Here is a 19141-nt window from a genome sequence, read left to right on the forward strand (position 1 = left end):
CTGTCATTATTAGTGAAACACTTCCCAAGCCTTGTCAACAGTTAAGGCCAAGCAGATGTTGGAGGATAATCATGTTTAGTGAAAGGGATCTATATATGTTAGGCCTTCTGACGCTTTAATAACCTCCCACAGGTCTGCTCATTATCCAAGTGAGATTCACACTTTATTCCCCAACCTTCAGGTTAAAAAACAACTAGATGACAGAAACGCTATTGGCTTCTCTGTGGCGACCTGGGTTGTCAGCGTGGCCCTTCCTGTTCCTTCTGTGAGGATAATGATTATTACATTTAGACTAGGTTTTTATCTCGAAACGTGATGGAAGAGCGATAAGAGAATCTGGTTTGTGTATCTTCCTGGAAATGAGAAAAGGTCACGCCGGTCTGTTCTGGGGACAGCGACTCTTTATGAGGTCGTTGTCTTCCTTCATTATTTTTATATCATTGCTCTGTCACATTTAAACCAGCAAACATCACTAATAATACAATTAGATGACTTAAAGCTGCACATAAGGCAGATACAAAAACACAATATGAAGTGAAGATACAAAAGCATCATTTAAAATGTTGTCACCCTGCTCCAGGTCAGCTGACTGATGTACTCACGGCCGCGTTCCAAATCTCCTACATATAGCCCTACAGGCCCAGGGCCGTTTGAAGGAATTTGGGGGCCCCAATCAAAATGGAGGCCCCTCAACCTCCCCCGCACGCACAGGAGGGAGGGAGGGAGGGCTGGAGTAAAAAAAAACCTAGGGGGGGGGGAGTAAAAAAAACATGGGCTGTGTCTTTATTACTTCCCCCTCCCAGCATCCTTTTTACTCCCCCCTCCCTATGTTCGTTTTACTCCCCCCTCCCCATGTTTTTTTTACTCCCCCCTCCCCCTCCCTATTTTTTTTTACTCCCCCTGTGTTCTTTTTACTCCCTCTGGGCCCTTCCTCCCTATGTTCTTTTTACTCCCCCCCCCAAGCCCCCCTTCCTATGTTCTTTTTACTCCCCCCAGGCCCCCCCACCCTACTGGGTCCGTACCTCGCAGCAGGAAATTCAGTTTCCTGTTCCCGGCCGGACTGAAAGGAAGTGAGCACTCAGTGTGCACTTCCTGTCAGTCCAGCCGGGAACAGGAAACTGAATCTCCTTTACCACGCGGTACCCGGCTGGAGTCCGGGCTGACAGGAGGAAGAAAGAGGAGCTGCTCGGCCACACAGAGAAGGGGAAGTGACGACTCGGGGCAGGCAGGCAGCAGTGCTGCAGGCTCTCTATCAGGGCTGCCTTAATAGCATCATGGGCCCCTGGGCAAAGTAATGCTCTGGGGCCCCTATAATGATGACAGTGCAGGTAAACAGACATCAAGTAGGTAGGAGGCAGACTGCCACCCCTTTGCATCTATCACTCTCAGTGCCATCATGGGGGCCCCCAGTTTCAGGGCAGCGTGGGCTCAAGGACCAGCTGCTTTGGGGAAAGTGCAGGGGCCCCCATGCAGCTGGGGCCCATGGGCAGTGCCCGGGTGTGCCCTCTCATTAAGACAGCCCTGCTCTCTATAGAGCTCTCAGGCGGCTGTAGGAAGCGTGACAAGGGCAGCAAGCAAGGGCCCTGCTTGGGGCCCCAGGCCAACTCGGGGGCCCCAAGCACTTGCTTGGTTTGCTTGCCTTATAGGGACGGGCCTGGATAGGCCCCATTCATACCTTACCGTTTTGTAGCGTGAAGCTCCAAAACGCTCAACCTTGAAAATCCCATGGTTTTCAATGTGCCTGTTCACACCCGAGTATCGCATGACGCTTGAAGTATAATTAAAGGCAAAACTTTAGATCACCTATTAGGATTTTATTGCTTTTTGTGCCCATGTTAGGAAGTTTCACCCTTTCTATTTGTGCTATTTACCATTATTTATTTCTTTCAGGTACTTATATAGCGCTGTCAATTTACACAGCACTTTACATACACATTGTACATTCACATCAGTCCCTACCCTCAAGAGCTTACAACCTAAGGTCCCTAACACACATTTATACATATACTAGGGCCAATCTAGACAGGAGCCAATTAACTTACCAGCATGTCTTTAGAGTGTGAGAGGAAACCAGAGTACCCGGAGGAAACCTACGCAGGCACAGGGAGAACATGCAAACTCCAGGCAGATGGTGTCGTTGTCGGAATTCGAACCAGCAAACCCTTTTTGCTGCTAGGTGAAAGTAAAGGAAAATAACGTTTTGTGGGTTATGCCCAGAAAAGTCAGAGGGGAAATCTTCCTATAGGGACACTAGTTCTGGTGACCTTGGATTTCCTTAATTTGCAGGGATTTTCTCTCACTTCCTGTCTTGACTAGGTGAAAGGAAGTGAAGGAAAATCTCCACAGTGGAACACAGATGACAAAAAAAAAAATACTGACAGGGTTTAAACTCTCCCTTACTCTATCCAAAATGAAAAAAAAAAAAAAGGAAATTGTTTCAAATACTTACTGTAATTTCCCTTTCCTGGTGCCAATCCATGGCATTGTGCATGTGGTAGTAGCCCCTGTCTGCCCTCAAAGCTATAAAAAAATGAACACCCACACAACAGCCCATTCTCTGTACATTACATGTACGAACTGGATGGGTTTAGATTGCTGCCAAGGATTGGCACCAGGAACGGAAAATGATGGTAAGTATTTGAGGAAAAAAAATATGTTTCCTGGCGCCAACATGGCAGCATACATGTGGTACAGTAATAAGTAGCTACCAGTGTAGGAAGCTTCAGCAAATCCTATCATATCTGTAAGTAAGTAAGCTACTGGCTACTCACCAAGCACCGCTGTAGTGAGAACTACTAAACCCACCAGTAGTGCTGAAAAAATGCCATAGGAGAACCTGTTTGGCTGTCCTGCCTATCGTGTTGGCTGACATTGTGGCATATGGTGTACAGGTAATGAGCTGTTGTGTGGGCTTTTTATAATAGTAGAAAGAAATGTTTGGACAGCCGCACTCTGGAAAAACCTTCTTGGTTGCCTTTTATTGATAAAAGTTTTCAAACACCACACATCGCAGCAAAGATAGGGGCATACAGCTGACGTTTCACACTATAATCAGTGCTTACTCATAGCAGGGCATTTGGAGATATTGGCGATGGATGGAGGGAGGATGGAAATATTGGCGATGGATGGAGGAGGGATGGAGATATTGGCGATGGAGGATGGAGATTCAGGCTCTTTTCAGTGGCTCTTTACCATGTGACCAGCTGTGTTCAATCACAGATAACAGGATTTACTGGTCATCGGCAGTCCTCTCCTCAAGCTGACAGCATGGGAGGAGAGGAGAGCCTGTAAGCGTCAATCCACACAGGGGAGATCTACACCAGCCTTTTTCAACCAGGTTGCCTTGTGGTCTCTTCAGGAGTGCCTTGGCAAAAAGCCTAAAAAATGCTCTCTGAGAGGATATGGATTCATCCACATACCCTATTGGAGCGGTGACCATCTTCTCTCTGTTAACATTTTATAGTTTGCAGTGGTCCCGTTGGTGGAAATAGATGTGGCTACTACAACATGCATGCATAGAGGGATGGATGGCTGAATCTGTGAGTGCAATTGTCACAGAGCAGCACTGCTGTTTCCCACGATCCCTCTCCCTCTCCTCTCACACTGTACCAATCGGTACAGAGAGGGGAGAGAGGAACCGGCATCATGACATGACGCTGGTTTGTTCACAAGTGATCGCTCTGTCATTTGATGGAGCGATCAAGTGGTAAACAGCCGATATCAGCGGCCTATATTCGTGATCCGTGATGCGCCCGGTCCTCTGGACCCGGCGGTGACGGACACTCCCGTGTGCGCGCCCCAGGGGGCACGTAGGAGCGCGATTCTGGGAGGACGTCAATGTATGCCCTCCCAGAATTATTGACCCGCCTTGTAGCCATAATTTGGCTTTAGACATGTCGGCAAGTGGTTAAAGGGATTGTAAAGGTTAATTTTTTATTTTCTAAATAGGATCCTTTAAGCTAGTGCATTGTTTGTTCACTTACCTTTTCCTTCGATTTCCCTTCTAAATTTTTTTTTTCTTTGTCTGAATTTCTCACTTTCTGTTCTTCCTCAGTAAGCTTGCCCCTATCATCCGAGCCGTTCTGGCTGGGGGTTGGTCATCCGCTGACACCTGCAATCACATAGGGACCAATGTATGTCCCGTTTTCATCCGCAACGGATGGATGAAAATGCGGACATACGGTCCGCACCTGTGAAAGGGGCCTTACTCTATTGAAATGTAACAAAATATTGTATTAATCTTTATGTACGGCAGCACATTGTTATGTGGTGTAGTGGATTGCATCAAGCTGTGCTACGTAAAAATACTTCTCGCCCTACTTTTTTTTCAGCACACACAACACAGCGTGTTGGTGTTAACTGAACTAATAGGACAGAAGGCAAGTTGCCTTCTCTATGTGTAGGAACTGCATTGAGCAGTAATACAGTGTGAGTAAACCCTGTGCACAAAGCTGATTTTTCCCCGAATAATATGAGCTTTGTTAGAAATCTGGAGACAAGCAGAGTCGCAGCATACACACCATTCTCACAATTGTCTTTTTCTACACTAGTCCTGCCTCTACATCTGGAAGGACAGGAAGGTCTGCAAGACATTAGCAGTGACTGATTAACACAATTACACTGTCTAAGCGGGCAAACCAATGTAAAGATCCATGTATTGTTTTTGTATGGGGAAGCACCATAGAAATGTCACGAAACCAACAGTTCTGTATTAATGGAAACCAGCACTCAGAGCCTGCTATTACTGAGCTCCTTCTGAACATGCTGGTTGCCTGCCCTGGCCAGGCCCTGGCTGAACCTACAGAGTCTTCTATTGACTTTTATGCTGGTTGCCTGTCTGAGCCTGGCATCGACCTCCTTCGGAACATCCTGGTTGCCTATCTAAACCTACGGTGCCTGGCATTGACCTCCTTCTGAACATGCTGGTTGCCTATCTGACCCTACAGAGCCTTGCCTTGACCTCCTTCTGAACATGCTGATTGCCTGGCTGTCCCTGACCTTAGTACTTTCTATATCATTGACCCAGTGTCGTGTCGATATGGTTCCCCTATCAAGATGGTTCCGTGCCGGACTGCGCAGGCACGGACGAAGCCCACGCAAATTTCCGAGAATCTCGGGCGGCATCCAGGCTCATTCCTTAACATCCCCGTGGATTGGAGGATGTTAAAAAAAGAGCTAGGAGGCTGAGCGAGCGTAGCTATCAACTAGACTTAAAATCAGTTTACTGTATCAGATCAGGCAGTGATTGCGATTGGTTGCCAGAGGTTACAGCATATCATTACCACTTACTGACTGGTTGCTAGAGGTTACAGCACACATTACGGCTCACTAATTAGTTGCTAGAGGTTACAGCACATTATTTCTTCTTGTTGATTGGTTGCTAGAGATTACTGTACAGTAATACTGCTCACTGATTGGTTGCTAGAGGTTACAGCACATCATCTCTTCACTGCAGAGGGACGTAATATACATATGAATGCCGCTGACCATGGCTATTTACATATGAATGCTCCCGTTATTTACATATGAATGAGGGTTATTTACATGTAAACACTGGGTCTGCAGGTGACTCATCCGTACACAAAAATAGGGCAGAGCTGGGCATTATTAGTAGCAGCACTTCACACTGAGATACCAGGACACAGCAAAGGACTAAAACTTCAAGGGAATTTAAACTGGGATAGTTGTCAAGTATGAGGCAGCGGATTTCGGCCCCACAATAATGACAGGGCCCAGGCCAGCTGCCCCTTTTGCCCTGCCTTAAAGACAGCCCTGGATATTTATGTGTTTAAGGTTAACTATTTTCATCATATTTTACAGTCTTGCACTGTCACATTTGTTTGCTACAGTTCCTTACATTTTGTATATTTGATTGCATATAGGTTGCAGTTTATTTATTTTATAAGATGTGCATAGAAATGTTCAGCCACAAAGCTCTGTGGGTCAGAGCATTCGCAGGTGGGGTGGCCTATGAAGGCCATATAGCAGATCACTGAAATCAAGGCTTGACCACACATCATGAGGGCTGGTGTGCAGGATTGTGTAAAGTCATTCCCACTTAGATTTGGAAGCTATAGCTGCTATTGGGGGCAGTACTCTATACACTAAGGCAGGGCCGCTGATAGGGCAGTACAGCCAGCCCTGATGTACCGGGCCCGGCTCAGCTAGGGGGCCGGGAAGCTTTATAGTTAAATTCTGACAGAATATATTAAAATGTTTTTCTAAACCACCCATGTTCCTGCTTGCTTTTTAGGGTGTACTTACATAATCCTGGGCCCCATTAGGGCAATAGAGGGGCCCAGGAAGTGAAATAACTGAAGGGACTTTATTTCCATTTTCGGGGGGCGCAGGTAGATAAAGCTTGCCGCATAATGCGCTGCACATGTTCTAGTTCCGGCTGCCCTCTGCTTGTACCATCCCTGGCGGAGTGATTTATGTGTACAGGGCTCCCTCAGTAAGTGCTGTCTGTGGGTGGGAGTTAGAGAGTCATGTGACTGTCTGGCTGAGAGGATGCAGGAAACTTAATCGAGCAGCGGTGCACAGCTACAGGCAAGGAAGGGCACACAGTCACACCAGCTACCATGGAAAGAAGGTACAGCCCTCTGACTCCCCACTGTGTTCATGATTATCGTCATTAGGATGATCACAGCACTTTAGATCCTCTATTGCTCTTCCACAGTGTCACATGGCTATTGGGTCTGAGTGTGTACAGACTGTCACACAATAGAGCCATAACCAAGTCAGCACTCAATAGCCATGTGGCACTGTGGCAGAGCAATAGAGGATCTAAAGTTCTGTGATCATCATATAATCATAAGCATTAGATGCTACTTTACACTTGCTACTTGTTTGGATGGAAGGGGGGGGGGGGGAGTAAAAACATGTAGCTGAGCTGCATTTTTTTAACCACCCACCAACCACCCCTCCTTAAAGAAGCTTTCACCCAAACCTTACAATTAGATCTGCCTGCCATTTTTTCATGTGGATCTGTATGATCTGTATGAAAGCTCTATATAGGATGGAATCCAGATATACATAGATTTAAAAAAAAAAAATGCTGCTATCTCTCTGTATTGTGGGTTTGTGATGCTTTTCTATGTGGATATAAAAGCAATTTTTTTTTCTGATGCTGGGAGTGTGGTCAATCTTCCTTCCACATTGCCTGTTGTGAGTGGACACAAGTCCAAATTTCCATTTGGCCACCCATAGAGACATCACAAGAAAGTTACCCCTGTGGGCTGTGCATTGTGTGCAGATGCAAACTGAACAGACCTGGAAATCAGAACACATCTGTCCCATTTAGCTCCAATTCTGCAGAGAATCCACTCACTGATCCCTTGCTGAGTGGAGCAGCACTGTGTGAAAGGGCCCTCATGCTGGAAAGGTAGTGGTTGGCAAAGTACATATGCAGCTTCCGCAAAGCAACTACTGTAACCACCCACCATGTTTCCTGCTGAGGAGGTGATACAATGCCTGTTCACCACCAGCCAAATTCTGTCAGAAGAGCAATCCGCATGCAGATCACTCTTCAGAGAGCAATGCTAGTGTGAATTGGGTCATACAGATTTAAATAATTTTTTGGAGTGCATGCCTCAGCTGATTTAAAGGCATAATAGATGTGCTGGCCTAAGGAAAATTGAATCCTTAACCACTTGCTTACTGGGCACTTAAACACCCCTCCTGCCCAGAGCAATTTTCAGCTTTCAGCGCTGTCACACTTTGAATGACAATTACTCAGTCATGCAACACTGTACCCAAATTATTTTTTTGTCCTTTTTTTCCCACAAATAGAGCTTTCTTTTGGTGGTATTTGATCACCTCTGGGTTTTTTATTTTTTGCGCTATTAATGAAAAAAGACCGAAAATTTGGAAAAAAAATGATTTTTTCTTAGTTTCTGTGATAACATTTTGCAAATTATTAATATTTCTTCATAAATTTTGGCCACAATTTATACTGCTACATGTCTTTGATAAAAATAACCCAAAATTTTTGGAAATTATTTGGTCTGTGTGAAAGTTTTAGAGTCTACAAGCTATAGTGCAAATCATAAAAAATTGTCACATCTGATCACACCTGATGTACTGAAGGCCTATCTCATTTCTTGGGACCCTAACAAGCCAGGAAAGTACAAATGCCCCCAAAATAACCCCTTTTTGGAAAGTAGACATTCCAAGGTATTTATTAAGAGGCATGGTGAGTTATTTGAAGTTGTGTTTTTTTCCCACAATTCTTTGCAAAATTAAGATTTTTATTTTTCATTTAAAAAATTTCTCAAAATTGTCATTGTAATAGCTTATTTCTCTCACATGGCATGTGCATACCACAAATGACACCCCAAAATACATTCTGCTACTCCTCCTGAGTAAAACGATACCCCATGTGTGAGACTTTTTCATTGCCTGGCCACATACGGAGGCCCAACATGCAGGAAGCGCCATCAGGGGTTTTAGGAGCATAAATTGCACATCTAACTAGTTGACTACCTATTACACTTTTGAAGGCCCTGGAACACCAGGACAATGGAATTACCCACAAAGTGACCCCATTTTGGAAAGCTAATACCCCAACGTATAATCTATGAGGCATAATGAGTCTTTTGAACGGTTTATTTTTTTCCAGCAGTTTTTGGAAAATGTGGAAAAAAAATGAAAACGCATTTTTTTTACACAAAGTTGTCCATTGATAAGATATTTCCAACACATAGCATGTACATACCACAAATGACACCCCAAAATACATTCTGCTACTCCTCCTGAGTAAAACGATACCCCATGTGTGAGACTTTTTCACTGCCTGGCCACATACGGAGGCCCAACATGCAGGAAGCGCCATCAGGGGTTTTAGGAGCATAAATTGCACATCTAACTAGTTGACTACCTATTACACTTTTGAAGGCCCTGGAACACCAGGACAATGGAATTACCCACAAAGTGACCCCATTTTGGAAAGCTAATACCCCAACGTATAATCTATGAGGCATAATGAGTCTTTTGAACGGTTTATTTTTTTCCAGCAGTTTTTGGAAAATGTGGAAAAAAAATGAAAACGCATTTTTTTTACACAAAGTTGTCCATTGATAAGATATTTCCAACACATAGCATGTACATACCACAAATGACACCCCAAAATACATTCTGCTACTCCTCCTGAGTAAAACGATACCCCATGTGTGAGACTTTTTCACTGCCTGGCCACATACGGAGGCCCAACATGCAGGAAGCGCCATCAGGGGTTTTAGGAGCATAAATTGCACATCTAACTAGTTGACTACCTATTACACTTTTGAAGGCCCTGGAACACCAGGACAATGGAATTACCCACAAAGTGACCCCATTTTGGAAAGCTAATACCCCAACGTATAATCTATGAGGCATAATGAGTCTTTTGAACGGTTTATTTTTTTCCAGCAGTTTTTGGAAAATGTGGAAAAAAAATGAAAACGCATTTTTTTTACACAAAGTTGTCCATTGATAAGATATTTCCAACACATAGCATGTACATACCACAAATGACACCCCAAAATACATTCTGCTACTCCTCCTGAGTAAAACGATACCCCATGTGTGAGACTTTTTCACTGCCTGGCCACATACGGAGGCCCAACATGCAGGAAGCGCCATCAGGGGTTTTAGGAGCATAAATTGCACATCTAACTAGTTGACTACCTATTACACTTTTGAAGGCCCTGGAACACCAGGACAATGGAATTACCCACAAAGTGACCTCATTTTGGAAAGCTAATACCCCAACGTATAATCTATGAGGCATAATGAGTCTTTTGAACGGTTTATTTTTTTCCAGCAGTTTTTGGAAAATGTGGAAAAAAAATGAAAACGCATTTTTTTTACACAAAGTTGTCCATTGATAAGATATTTCCAACACATAGCATGTACATACCACAAATGACACCCCAAAATACATTCTGCTACTCCTCCTGAGTAAAACGATACCCCATGTGTGAGACTTTTTCACTGCCTGGCCACATACGGAGGCCCAACATGCAGGAAGCGCCATCAGGGGTTTTAGGAGCATAAATTGCACATCTAACTAGTTGACTACCTATTACACTTTTGAAGGCCCTGGAACACCAGGACAATGGAATTACCCACAAAATGACCCCATTTTGGAAAGCGAACACCCCAACGTATAATCTATGAGGCATAATGAGTCTTTTGAATGGTTCATTTTTTTCCAGAAGTTTTTGGAACATGTGGAAGAAAAATGAAAACGCATTTTTTTTACACAAAGTTGTATGTTTCTAAGATATTTCCAACACATAGCATTTAGATAGCAAAAATTACACCCCAAAATACATTCTGCTACTCCTCCTGAGTACAACAATACCACATGTGTGAGACTTCTACATAGCCTGACCACATACAGAGATCCAACATGCAAGGAACACCGTCAGGTGTTCCAGAGACACATAGTATGCACATACCAAGAATTACACCTCAAAATACATTATGCTGAGCAAAGCGTAAACAAAAGATTACCTGTGGTAATAGTAGCGCAGTTCTACAGCAGGATAGCACTGGTTCAGGCAGCAGGCAGGGACTTGGTCAGCAACGTCCAGGCAGGGATACTGTCCCGTCAGGGTTAGTGCAGGTGGTCAGTTCATGCAACAGGCAGAGGCATGATGGCATAGGTCCTACAGGCAGCAGGCAGAAGTAGGGCCTCGTTCAGGACAGAATGGGGACAGGGGTAGAGGCTTCTCCCACCCAAATCTCTTTGAAGCCTCCGGGCAACCAGACCCTAATCTAGGATGAGAAAACAAAAAAGTTTTCTTCATCCAGAAAAACTTTTCTGGCGCCCCTCACATATGTGAGACCCCTGTGTTCCCACTAGTTCAGTAGCAGGGTACAAGATCAGTCCATGAGGCAGGCAAAAACATGGTCAAACAGTCCGAGGTCAGTTCCAGATCAGGCAGAGGCAGTACAGAATCGTTAGGCAGAAGAATGGTCGAAAAAACAGTCCAGGGTCAATTCCAAATCGGGCAGAGGCATTACAAAATCGTTAGGCAGAATCGTGGTCAAAAAACAAGCCGGGGTCAGTTCCATATCGGGCAGAGGTATTACAAAATCATTAGGCAGAATCGTGGTCAAAAAACAAGCCGGGGTCAGTTACAGAGCAGGCGGTGGCATAAGGGGTGTGAAGGTGTGTGAAGGCAGGAACGGAGGATTAATACTTTAGTTTGGTGTGGTAACGGCGAAAACAGTTAATTATACAGAGGCCTGGTTGGGAAGGACAATCCACACAATGGAAAGATGTGTCTCGTCTGACTCCATCACTGGCGCATACCTTGCATTTTTTTTGACGTCGTCGGCCTGTTTCTGTGGGAGGGATTTTATCGGGAAAATGACGTTCGGCGAGACGACTTAAAACATCAGATCGGATGGTTTGGGGTGGGCCGTTCGGGAAAATAAGGGCAGTGATAAGGTCCTCTTGGTAGCCAAGGAACTGTTTGGGGTTTTGGGTGGAGTTGCTGTAAATTACATAAGAATTGTATATGGCCAATTGAAAAAAATAAATGGCAACTTTTTTGTACCAATGGTACGTTCTTCTTGTAGCAAGATAGGGTTCAAGCATCTGGTCGTTGAAGTCGACCCCCCCCATAAACAAATTATAGTCCTGGATGCAAGTGGGCTTTCGGATGGTGGTGCCACGCCTTCTGCGGGTTTCAACGACGGTATCATTATGGATGGAAGATAGCATGTACACGTCTCTTCTGTCCTTCCACTTCACCGCCAGAACCGCATTGTTACGCAGACTTGCTGATTCTCCTCTTTTCAGCGTTGTGTTCACCAGGCTTTGAGGAAAGCCTTTCCTATTGTTTCTGACGGTGCCACAAGCCGGGGTCTGCTTCCGGTGCAGGTTGTGGAACAGGGGAAGAGAGGTGTAGAAATTATCTACGTATAGATGATAGCCTTTTTCCAATAGGGGGTTAATGAGTTCCCAAACAATTTTGCCACTTGATCCCAAGTAGTCTGGGCAATTAGGGGGATTGATCTGGGTGTCCTTGCCTTCGTATACTCTGTAGGCATACAGGTATCCTGTGACTCGGTCACACAATTTGTAGACCTTCACGCCATAGCGGGCTCTTTTGCTGGGCATGAATTGTTTTATTTGGAGTCTGCCACTAAATTTAACAAGCGATTCATCCACACAGATGTGTTGGTCCGGGGTATATAATTGGGGGAATTTTTCCGAAAAATAATTTAGTAAGGGCCGAATTTTGAAAAGTCTGTCATGTTCTGGATGATTTCGGGGATGGCTCTGGGTATTGTCGTTGAAATGTAAGAATCTCATTATGGCAAAGTATCGGGATCTGGGCATTACGCTGGAGAAGATGGGCATGTGGTAGATCGGGTTTTTGGACCAAAAGGCACGGTAAGTGTTTTTTGGGTTGAGTCCCATACAAAATGTTAGGCCTAAAAAAATTTTAAACTCCTCCACCGTAAGGTCTCTCCACTGGAAGGGACGGGCATGGTATGACGTGGGATTATTTGCAATAAATTGCTGTGCAAATCGGTTGCACTGGGCCACAATTTCGGATAGCATGTCTTCTGTGAACATTAGATTGAAATAATCAATTGGGGTGAAATTCTCCGTGTTCACTTGGATTCCTGGCTGGGCCGTGAAAGGGGGAATGTTGGCTTCTCCTGAAGTAGCAGGAAGCCACAAGGGGTTCTGAAGGGCATAGGGAAGGCTGGCATGGGTCCTGGAAGTTTGTTGCCGAGGCACTGCGGTGCTGGCGGATGGCCCTGCAGTGCTGGCGGATGGCCCTGCAGTGCTGGCGGATGGCCCTGCAGTGCTGGCGGATGGCACTGCGGTGCTGGTGGATGGCACTGCCTCCTCACTAGAACGCCTTCGTTTAGCCGGCCGGCTATCTTCCTCCTCTGAGTCACTCAGTGTTCCGCTACTGAGGGCGGGCTCATAATTGACGTCCAACTCAGAATTTGAATTTGAAAGGGACTCTGAAAGAGAGAGCTCCCCGTTGCTCTCGTCGGGGGCAGAAATGATTTGGAATGCCTCCTGAAGGGAATAGGACCTTTTGGACCTTTTGGACATGGTTGCTGATGCAACTGCACAGGTGTGTGCTAAGCCTTCACTGATGGGCACTGATGAGGTGGAGAAGATCGGCACTGATAAGGTGGAGCAGATGGGCACTGATTGGCGGAGCAGATGGGCACTGATGAGACGGCACAGATGTGCACTGATAATGCTGCACAGATGTGCACTTATAATGCTACACAGATGGGCACTGATTGGCACAGGTGGGCACTGAGGTGGCACTGATGTGGCGGCACAGGTGGGCACTGATGTGGCGGCACAGGTGGGCACTGATGTGGCGGAACAGGTGGGCACTGATTGGCAGCACAGGTAGGCACTGATAATGCTGCACAGATGTGCACTAATAATGCTGAACAGATGTGCACTGATAATGCTGCACAAATGGGCACTGATTGGCACAGGTGGGCACTGATGTGGCGGCACAGGTGGGCACTGATGTGGCGGCACAGGTGGGCACTGATGTGGCGGCACAGGTGGGCACTGATGTGGCGGCACAGATGTGCACTAATTGGCGGCACAGATGTGCACTGATTGGCGGCACAGGTAGGAACTGATTTGGCGGCACAGGTGGGCACTGATGTGGCGGCACAGGTGGGCACTGATGTGGCGGCACAGGTGGGCACTGATGTGGCGGCACAGGTGGGCACTGATGTGGCGGCACAGATGGGAACTGATTGGCGGCACAGGTGGGAACTGATTGGCGGCACAGGTAGCAACTGATTGGCGGCACAGGTAGCAACTGATTGGCGGCACAGGTGGGCACTGATTGGCACTGATGAGGTGGCAAAGGGATGGCACTGTATGTTCAACACGGATGGCACTGGGATGGCACTGGGATGGCACTGGGATGGCACTGGGATGGCACTGGGATGGGCACTGGGATGGGCACTGTAAACGGGCACTTTTTTTCACAGTATTTGACAGTAATCAGACCTTCTCTCTCCTCACACGCGCTGTCTGTGTGAGGAGGGAGAGGCGGCAATGAGAGATGATCTCATATGTTTACATTTGAGATCATCTCTCATTGGCCACACAGATCGCATCGCAAACGGCCACTCTGATTGGCCGTTTGCGGCGATCTGTAATTGGCTGTGTCCAGGGGACACGGCCAACACAGAATTTCCCCGCAGCGCGCTCGGGAGCGCGCGCGGGGAACGAACAAACAGGAGGATGTCAAATGACGTCCTCTTGGATTTTGAGGCCCGCGCTGAAGCCGTCATTCGGCTATAGCGCGGGCCGGAAGTGGTTAAAGTCAGCTGCAGCACTCTCATTTGTTAGAAGGAATGTGATTAGCCTGGACAAAGATAAATATCACTTAAAATATCACTTTTTTGAGGCGGGGTTGGGGGGGGGCCCCATCAGGTAGGCTGTACGGGGCCCCATGATTTCTAACAGCGGCCCTGCACTAAGGCGAGAGGTGTCTGTACACATTGATTTTGGGTGTTCTGTTAATGCTGAGTGGGTTCCTTCATTCATAAAAACAGTGAGTGTGGGGAAAATGGATGGTCAATAGATGGTCAAGGGCCAGGATCTATTTAGCCTTTATCTATTGGTTGTATCTTCCCTACCGATGATGGAGCATCTTCTGCCTTATCTGGGTCAACCATGGGGAAGAATTAAAATTAAAAACATATGAAGCTAAATATTTCAGCCAAGCTAAGTTGGCTTCTGTTTATTCTCCAAACCGCAAACTATGTGAAAACTCCAGCTGTTGTTGTTTTCGTGGTCAGGACCCAGTTAAATAGCTGCAGAGAACTCCCAAGCATTGTGCAATTATTAATATTAATTTATCTTTTCAGTACCCACAGCACAGTATATTTTTTTCAATGATGTGCCAGCCACATGTTGTGTAAAAATAACTGGTCATAACAGAAAAATGGAAACCCTTAGGAAGTTAATTGCTATTCTGCATACATTTCTTCTATGGACATCTACTTATACACTATGGGCCAGATTCTCAGTGGAGATACGACGGCGTATCTCCAGATACGCCGTCGTATCTCTGAGTTGCGCCGTCGTATCTATGCGCCTGATTCATAGAATCAGTTACGCATAGATTTCCCTTATATCCGACAGGCGTAAGTCTCTTACGCCGTCGGATCGTAACTGCATATTTATGCTGGCCGCTAGGGGTGTGTACGCTGATTTACGCGTCAAAATATGTAAATCAGCTAGATACGCAAATTCGCGCCCGGCCTGACGCAGTACAGTTACGCCGCTTACGTTAGGCTTTTCCCAGCGTATAGTTACACCTGCTATATGGTGGCGTAAGTGCGGCGTACCAATGTTAAGTATGGCCGTCGTTCCCGCGTCGAAATTTGAAAAAGTTGCGTCGTTGTAAGTCGTCCGAGAATGGGGCTGGATGTCATTTACGTTCACGTCGAAACCAATGACGTCCTTGCGGCGTATTAGGAGCAATGCACACTGGGAAATTCCACGGACGGCGCATGCGCCGCTCGGGAAAAACGTCAATCACGTTGGGTCACAGAACATTAACATAAAACATGCCCCCCTGTCCCACATTTGAATTAGGCGGGCTTCCCCTGGCCGATTTACGTTACGCCGCCGCAACTTACAGAGCAAGTGCTTTGAGAATACAGCACTTGCCCGTCTAAGTTGCGGAGGCGTAACGTAAATCGGATACATTACGCCGCCGCAAAGATACGCGGATCTACGTGAATCTACCCCTATATTACCAAAAGTATTGGGACACCTGTCTTTACAGGCACGTGAACTTTAATGGCATCCCAGTCTTAGTCCATAGGGTTTAATATTACGTTGGCCCACCCTTTGCAGCTATAACAGCTTCAACTCTTTTGGGAAGGCTGTCCACAAGGTTTAGGAGTGTGTCTATGGGAATAATTGACCATTTTTCCAAAAAAACATTTGTGATGTCAGGCACTAATGTTGGACAAGAAGGCCTGGTCTGCAGTCTCTGCTCTAATTCATCCCAAAGGTGTTCTATCGGATCGAAGTCGGGACTCTGTGCAGGACAGTCAAGTTCCTCCACCCCAAACTCGCTCATCCATGTCTTTATGGACCTTGCGTTGTGCACTGGCCCAAATCATTTGGTGGAGAGGGGATTATGGTGTGGGGTTGTTTTATAGGGGTTGGGCTTGGCCCCTTAGTTCCAGTGAAGGGAATTCTTAAAGTGGTTGTAAAGCTTCACGTTTTTTCACCTTATGCATTAAGGTGAAAAAACACTTTGCAGTCACTGTTCCCCCCGAGCCCCTGTTTTACTTACCTCTCCGTGGGCGCGATCCCATGTTGCTTTCCCCCTGGTCTTGTCAACTCTTCATTGGATATATTGATAGTAGCGCAGCCATTGGCTCCCGCTGCTGTCAATCAAATACAATTACGCGGGGGGCGGGGCCGAGTCATACACTATGGCCACCGTATGTATCACACGGGAATGCGCCCGCAAGGTAACCACCTTGGGAGAGAGGTTCCCAGAGGGGGTTAGCTCTTGCGGGGAGGAGCCGTGAGAGCCGTCATGAGACCCCAGAATAGGACGTTCGGGGCCACTCTGTGCAAAACGAACTGCACAGTGGAGGTAAGTATGACATGTTTTAAAAAAAAAAAATCTGAAGCTTTACTATCACTTTAAGGTAGGGTTGTCCCGATACCACTTTTTTAGGACCGAGTACAAGTACCGATACTTTTTTTCATGTACTCGCCGATACCGATTACCGATACTTTTTTTTAAATGTGTCCATGTGTCCCCAAATGCAGCCATGTGTCCCCAAATGCAGCCATGTGTCCCCAAATGCAGCCTTTTCCCCAAATGCAGCCATGTCCCCAAATGCAGCAATGTCCCCACAAATGCAGCCATATCCCCAAATGCAGCCATGTCCCCAAAGAGAAAGCCAAGCCCCCGCCGCCGTCACCGTCTAGTTGATCAGCGCAAGGAACATTACAGCTTTAATTTGAATAGCTGTGTGTTCCCCAATCCTGGGATGGGTGATCTGTCTATCAAAGTGCCCGGACAAGGGGGAGGGGCTGTGATGCATTTGCCTATATGTCTCATTGTAATTCTCCCTGCTTGTTTGATTCTGTGTTAGAGGTAGAAAGTCATTTAATGTGTGATTCAGTCCTCTGCCTGTTGAAGTGCTAATGTCCCCTCACTATTCTAAAGGTTAATTGGTCTATTGTGTTGTGTGAAGGAGATCTGTGTTTACCCTTAAAAGATGTGTATTGTATCATCAAGCTAAATGATTAGATAAGTGGCATGTTAATTATTTTGATTGCTTCATTGTAATAATTACCCCCCACTGATGTCAGTATCTAAAGAAATGTGTCTGGCAGGTTCGGTGCCAGAGGGTCTAGAGACTGATTAGTTCAAGGAGAGATCATTGTTTCCAAGGATCTGTATTGAAGACCCCCACTGTGTGAGGGGGGGCGGAGATTGTCATTAACAGCTTGTAACCTGCATATAACCAGCTGAATGCTGGCATTAAAGTGTGTTGTTCCAGCAGTAAGCTTGGCATGTGTGGCTTTCTGGGCGACTCCAGGAATATCCCCCCTTGTGGAATATTGGGGTGATTATCTTTATGGGAAGAAGGGAAGACTTTGACGGGGATATCATACCAATACCGTCACAGGGGCTATATATGACGAGGCGCGGTGGGGAACACACAGCTATTCAAATGAAAGCTGTAATGTTCCCTGTACTGATCAACTAGGCGGCGGAGGCGGGGGGGGGGCTTGGCTTTCTCTTTGCGGACTGCTCTGCTCCGCTCTCCGCCCCCTCTCCACCCGCTCTCCGCCCCCTCTTAACCCGCTCTCTGGAAAAAATAAAGTATTGGGTGATGCATCGGGAGCATTTGCGCGAGTACAAGTACTCGCGCAAATGCTCAGTATCGGTACCGATACTAGTATCGGTATTGGGACAACCCTACTTTAAGGCATCAGCATACCAAGACATTTTGGACAATTTCATGCTCCCGACATTGTGGGAAGAGTTTGGGGATGTGTCCCCTCTCTGTTCCAACATGACTGTGCTCAAAGCAAGGTCCATAAAGACATGGATGAACGAGTTTTAGCCACTAGCAATAATCACTGTCTTCTCCTTAAAGCCCAGAGTGAAATGTTTAGCTATACAGATACAAGGCTAATCCACCTGCTCCCCTATCGCGTTTCACTAAGATTAAGTTCCTAGTGAAATGAAACATGTTAGAACAGCAGGTGAATTTGCCTTGTTCCTGACTATTTCTAGTAAAGTTCACTCTGGCTGTCTTCTTTTTTGTATGTTGGAGATATAAGTTTTGGGTGACCATAGCCTTTGTTATCCTTCTGTCATGAAATCCACAGCCACCAATGCATATTTTCTTTGGGGTACTCTGAACATGGTGTCATCTGTACCCGACTGCTTTCTGGCACTGCACCCCTAGTATAGAGTTAGAATATTATTTCTGTGTAAATTTGGCTTTTGTTCACGATTGATTATCCGGAGGGTTCTGGTACATTTCTAGAGTACACATACACAAATAAACATTAATATTCTTCATTTTTTGCAGGCCCCGGAGAAATGGCTTTTTGGCTGCTGCTAGCAACACTGCTGCTGGTCTGCCATGGTGGCTTCAGCACTGCAAGTCAAGGTAAGACCTGTTATTTATATAGGAGATGTATACATTTTATGGAGTGCAGGCTAAAAGCTAGGAAAAAAAGCCAACAATGATTGTAATTTTTTTTGTGTTTCCTGAGTTTTGTGAGTTGAATAATTTTGCTCACTGGTGATCAGATAGATAAATGGACTTTATACTGATTCTGACTGCTTGTGGCCAACATAAGTGTGAACTAACGATGTGATGTCATTGGAATGGAAACTCTTTCTGTATTCAGACAGCTTGCTAAGGGAAGCCCAGTTTGGCTGATATACTGTGTCTCTCTTCATGACACTATTCTGTTTAAACTCTTAACTTCTGGCTGTTTCATCTGGTCGGTGCTTTTATGTAAGTGGGGTTTATATCAGTTGCATTACTTAAAGCGGATCTCCACCCTAAATTTAACATTCGCTTAATATTCCTAATGCTCCTAAATAATGCATAATCGGCTATTTTCATATTA

General features: G+C 45.9%; 1 protein-coding gene across 1 annotated transcript in view; it reads left to right on the plus strand.

Annotated features, from left to right (window-relative positions):
- GHR (growth hormone receptor) overlaps positions 1-19141 on the plus strand; it is a 581985-nt gene that overhangs the window by 342291 nt on the left and 220553 nt on the right. Inside the window, 1 exon segment of the mRNA XM_040343700.1 lies at positions 18592-18672. Within this exon segment, the coding sequence (XP_040199634.1) occupies positions 18603-18672 (70 nt within the window). The 5' untranslated portion in view covers positions 18592-18602.

This window comes from Rana temporaria, chromosome 1 (genome assembly GCF_905171775.1).
Source record: "Rana temporaria chromosome 1, aRanTem1.1, whole genome shotgun sequence".
NCBI classification, from domain to species: Eukaryota; Metazoa; Chordata; class Amphibia; order Anura; family Ranidae; genus Rana; species Rana temporaria.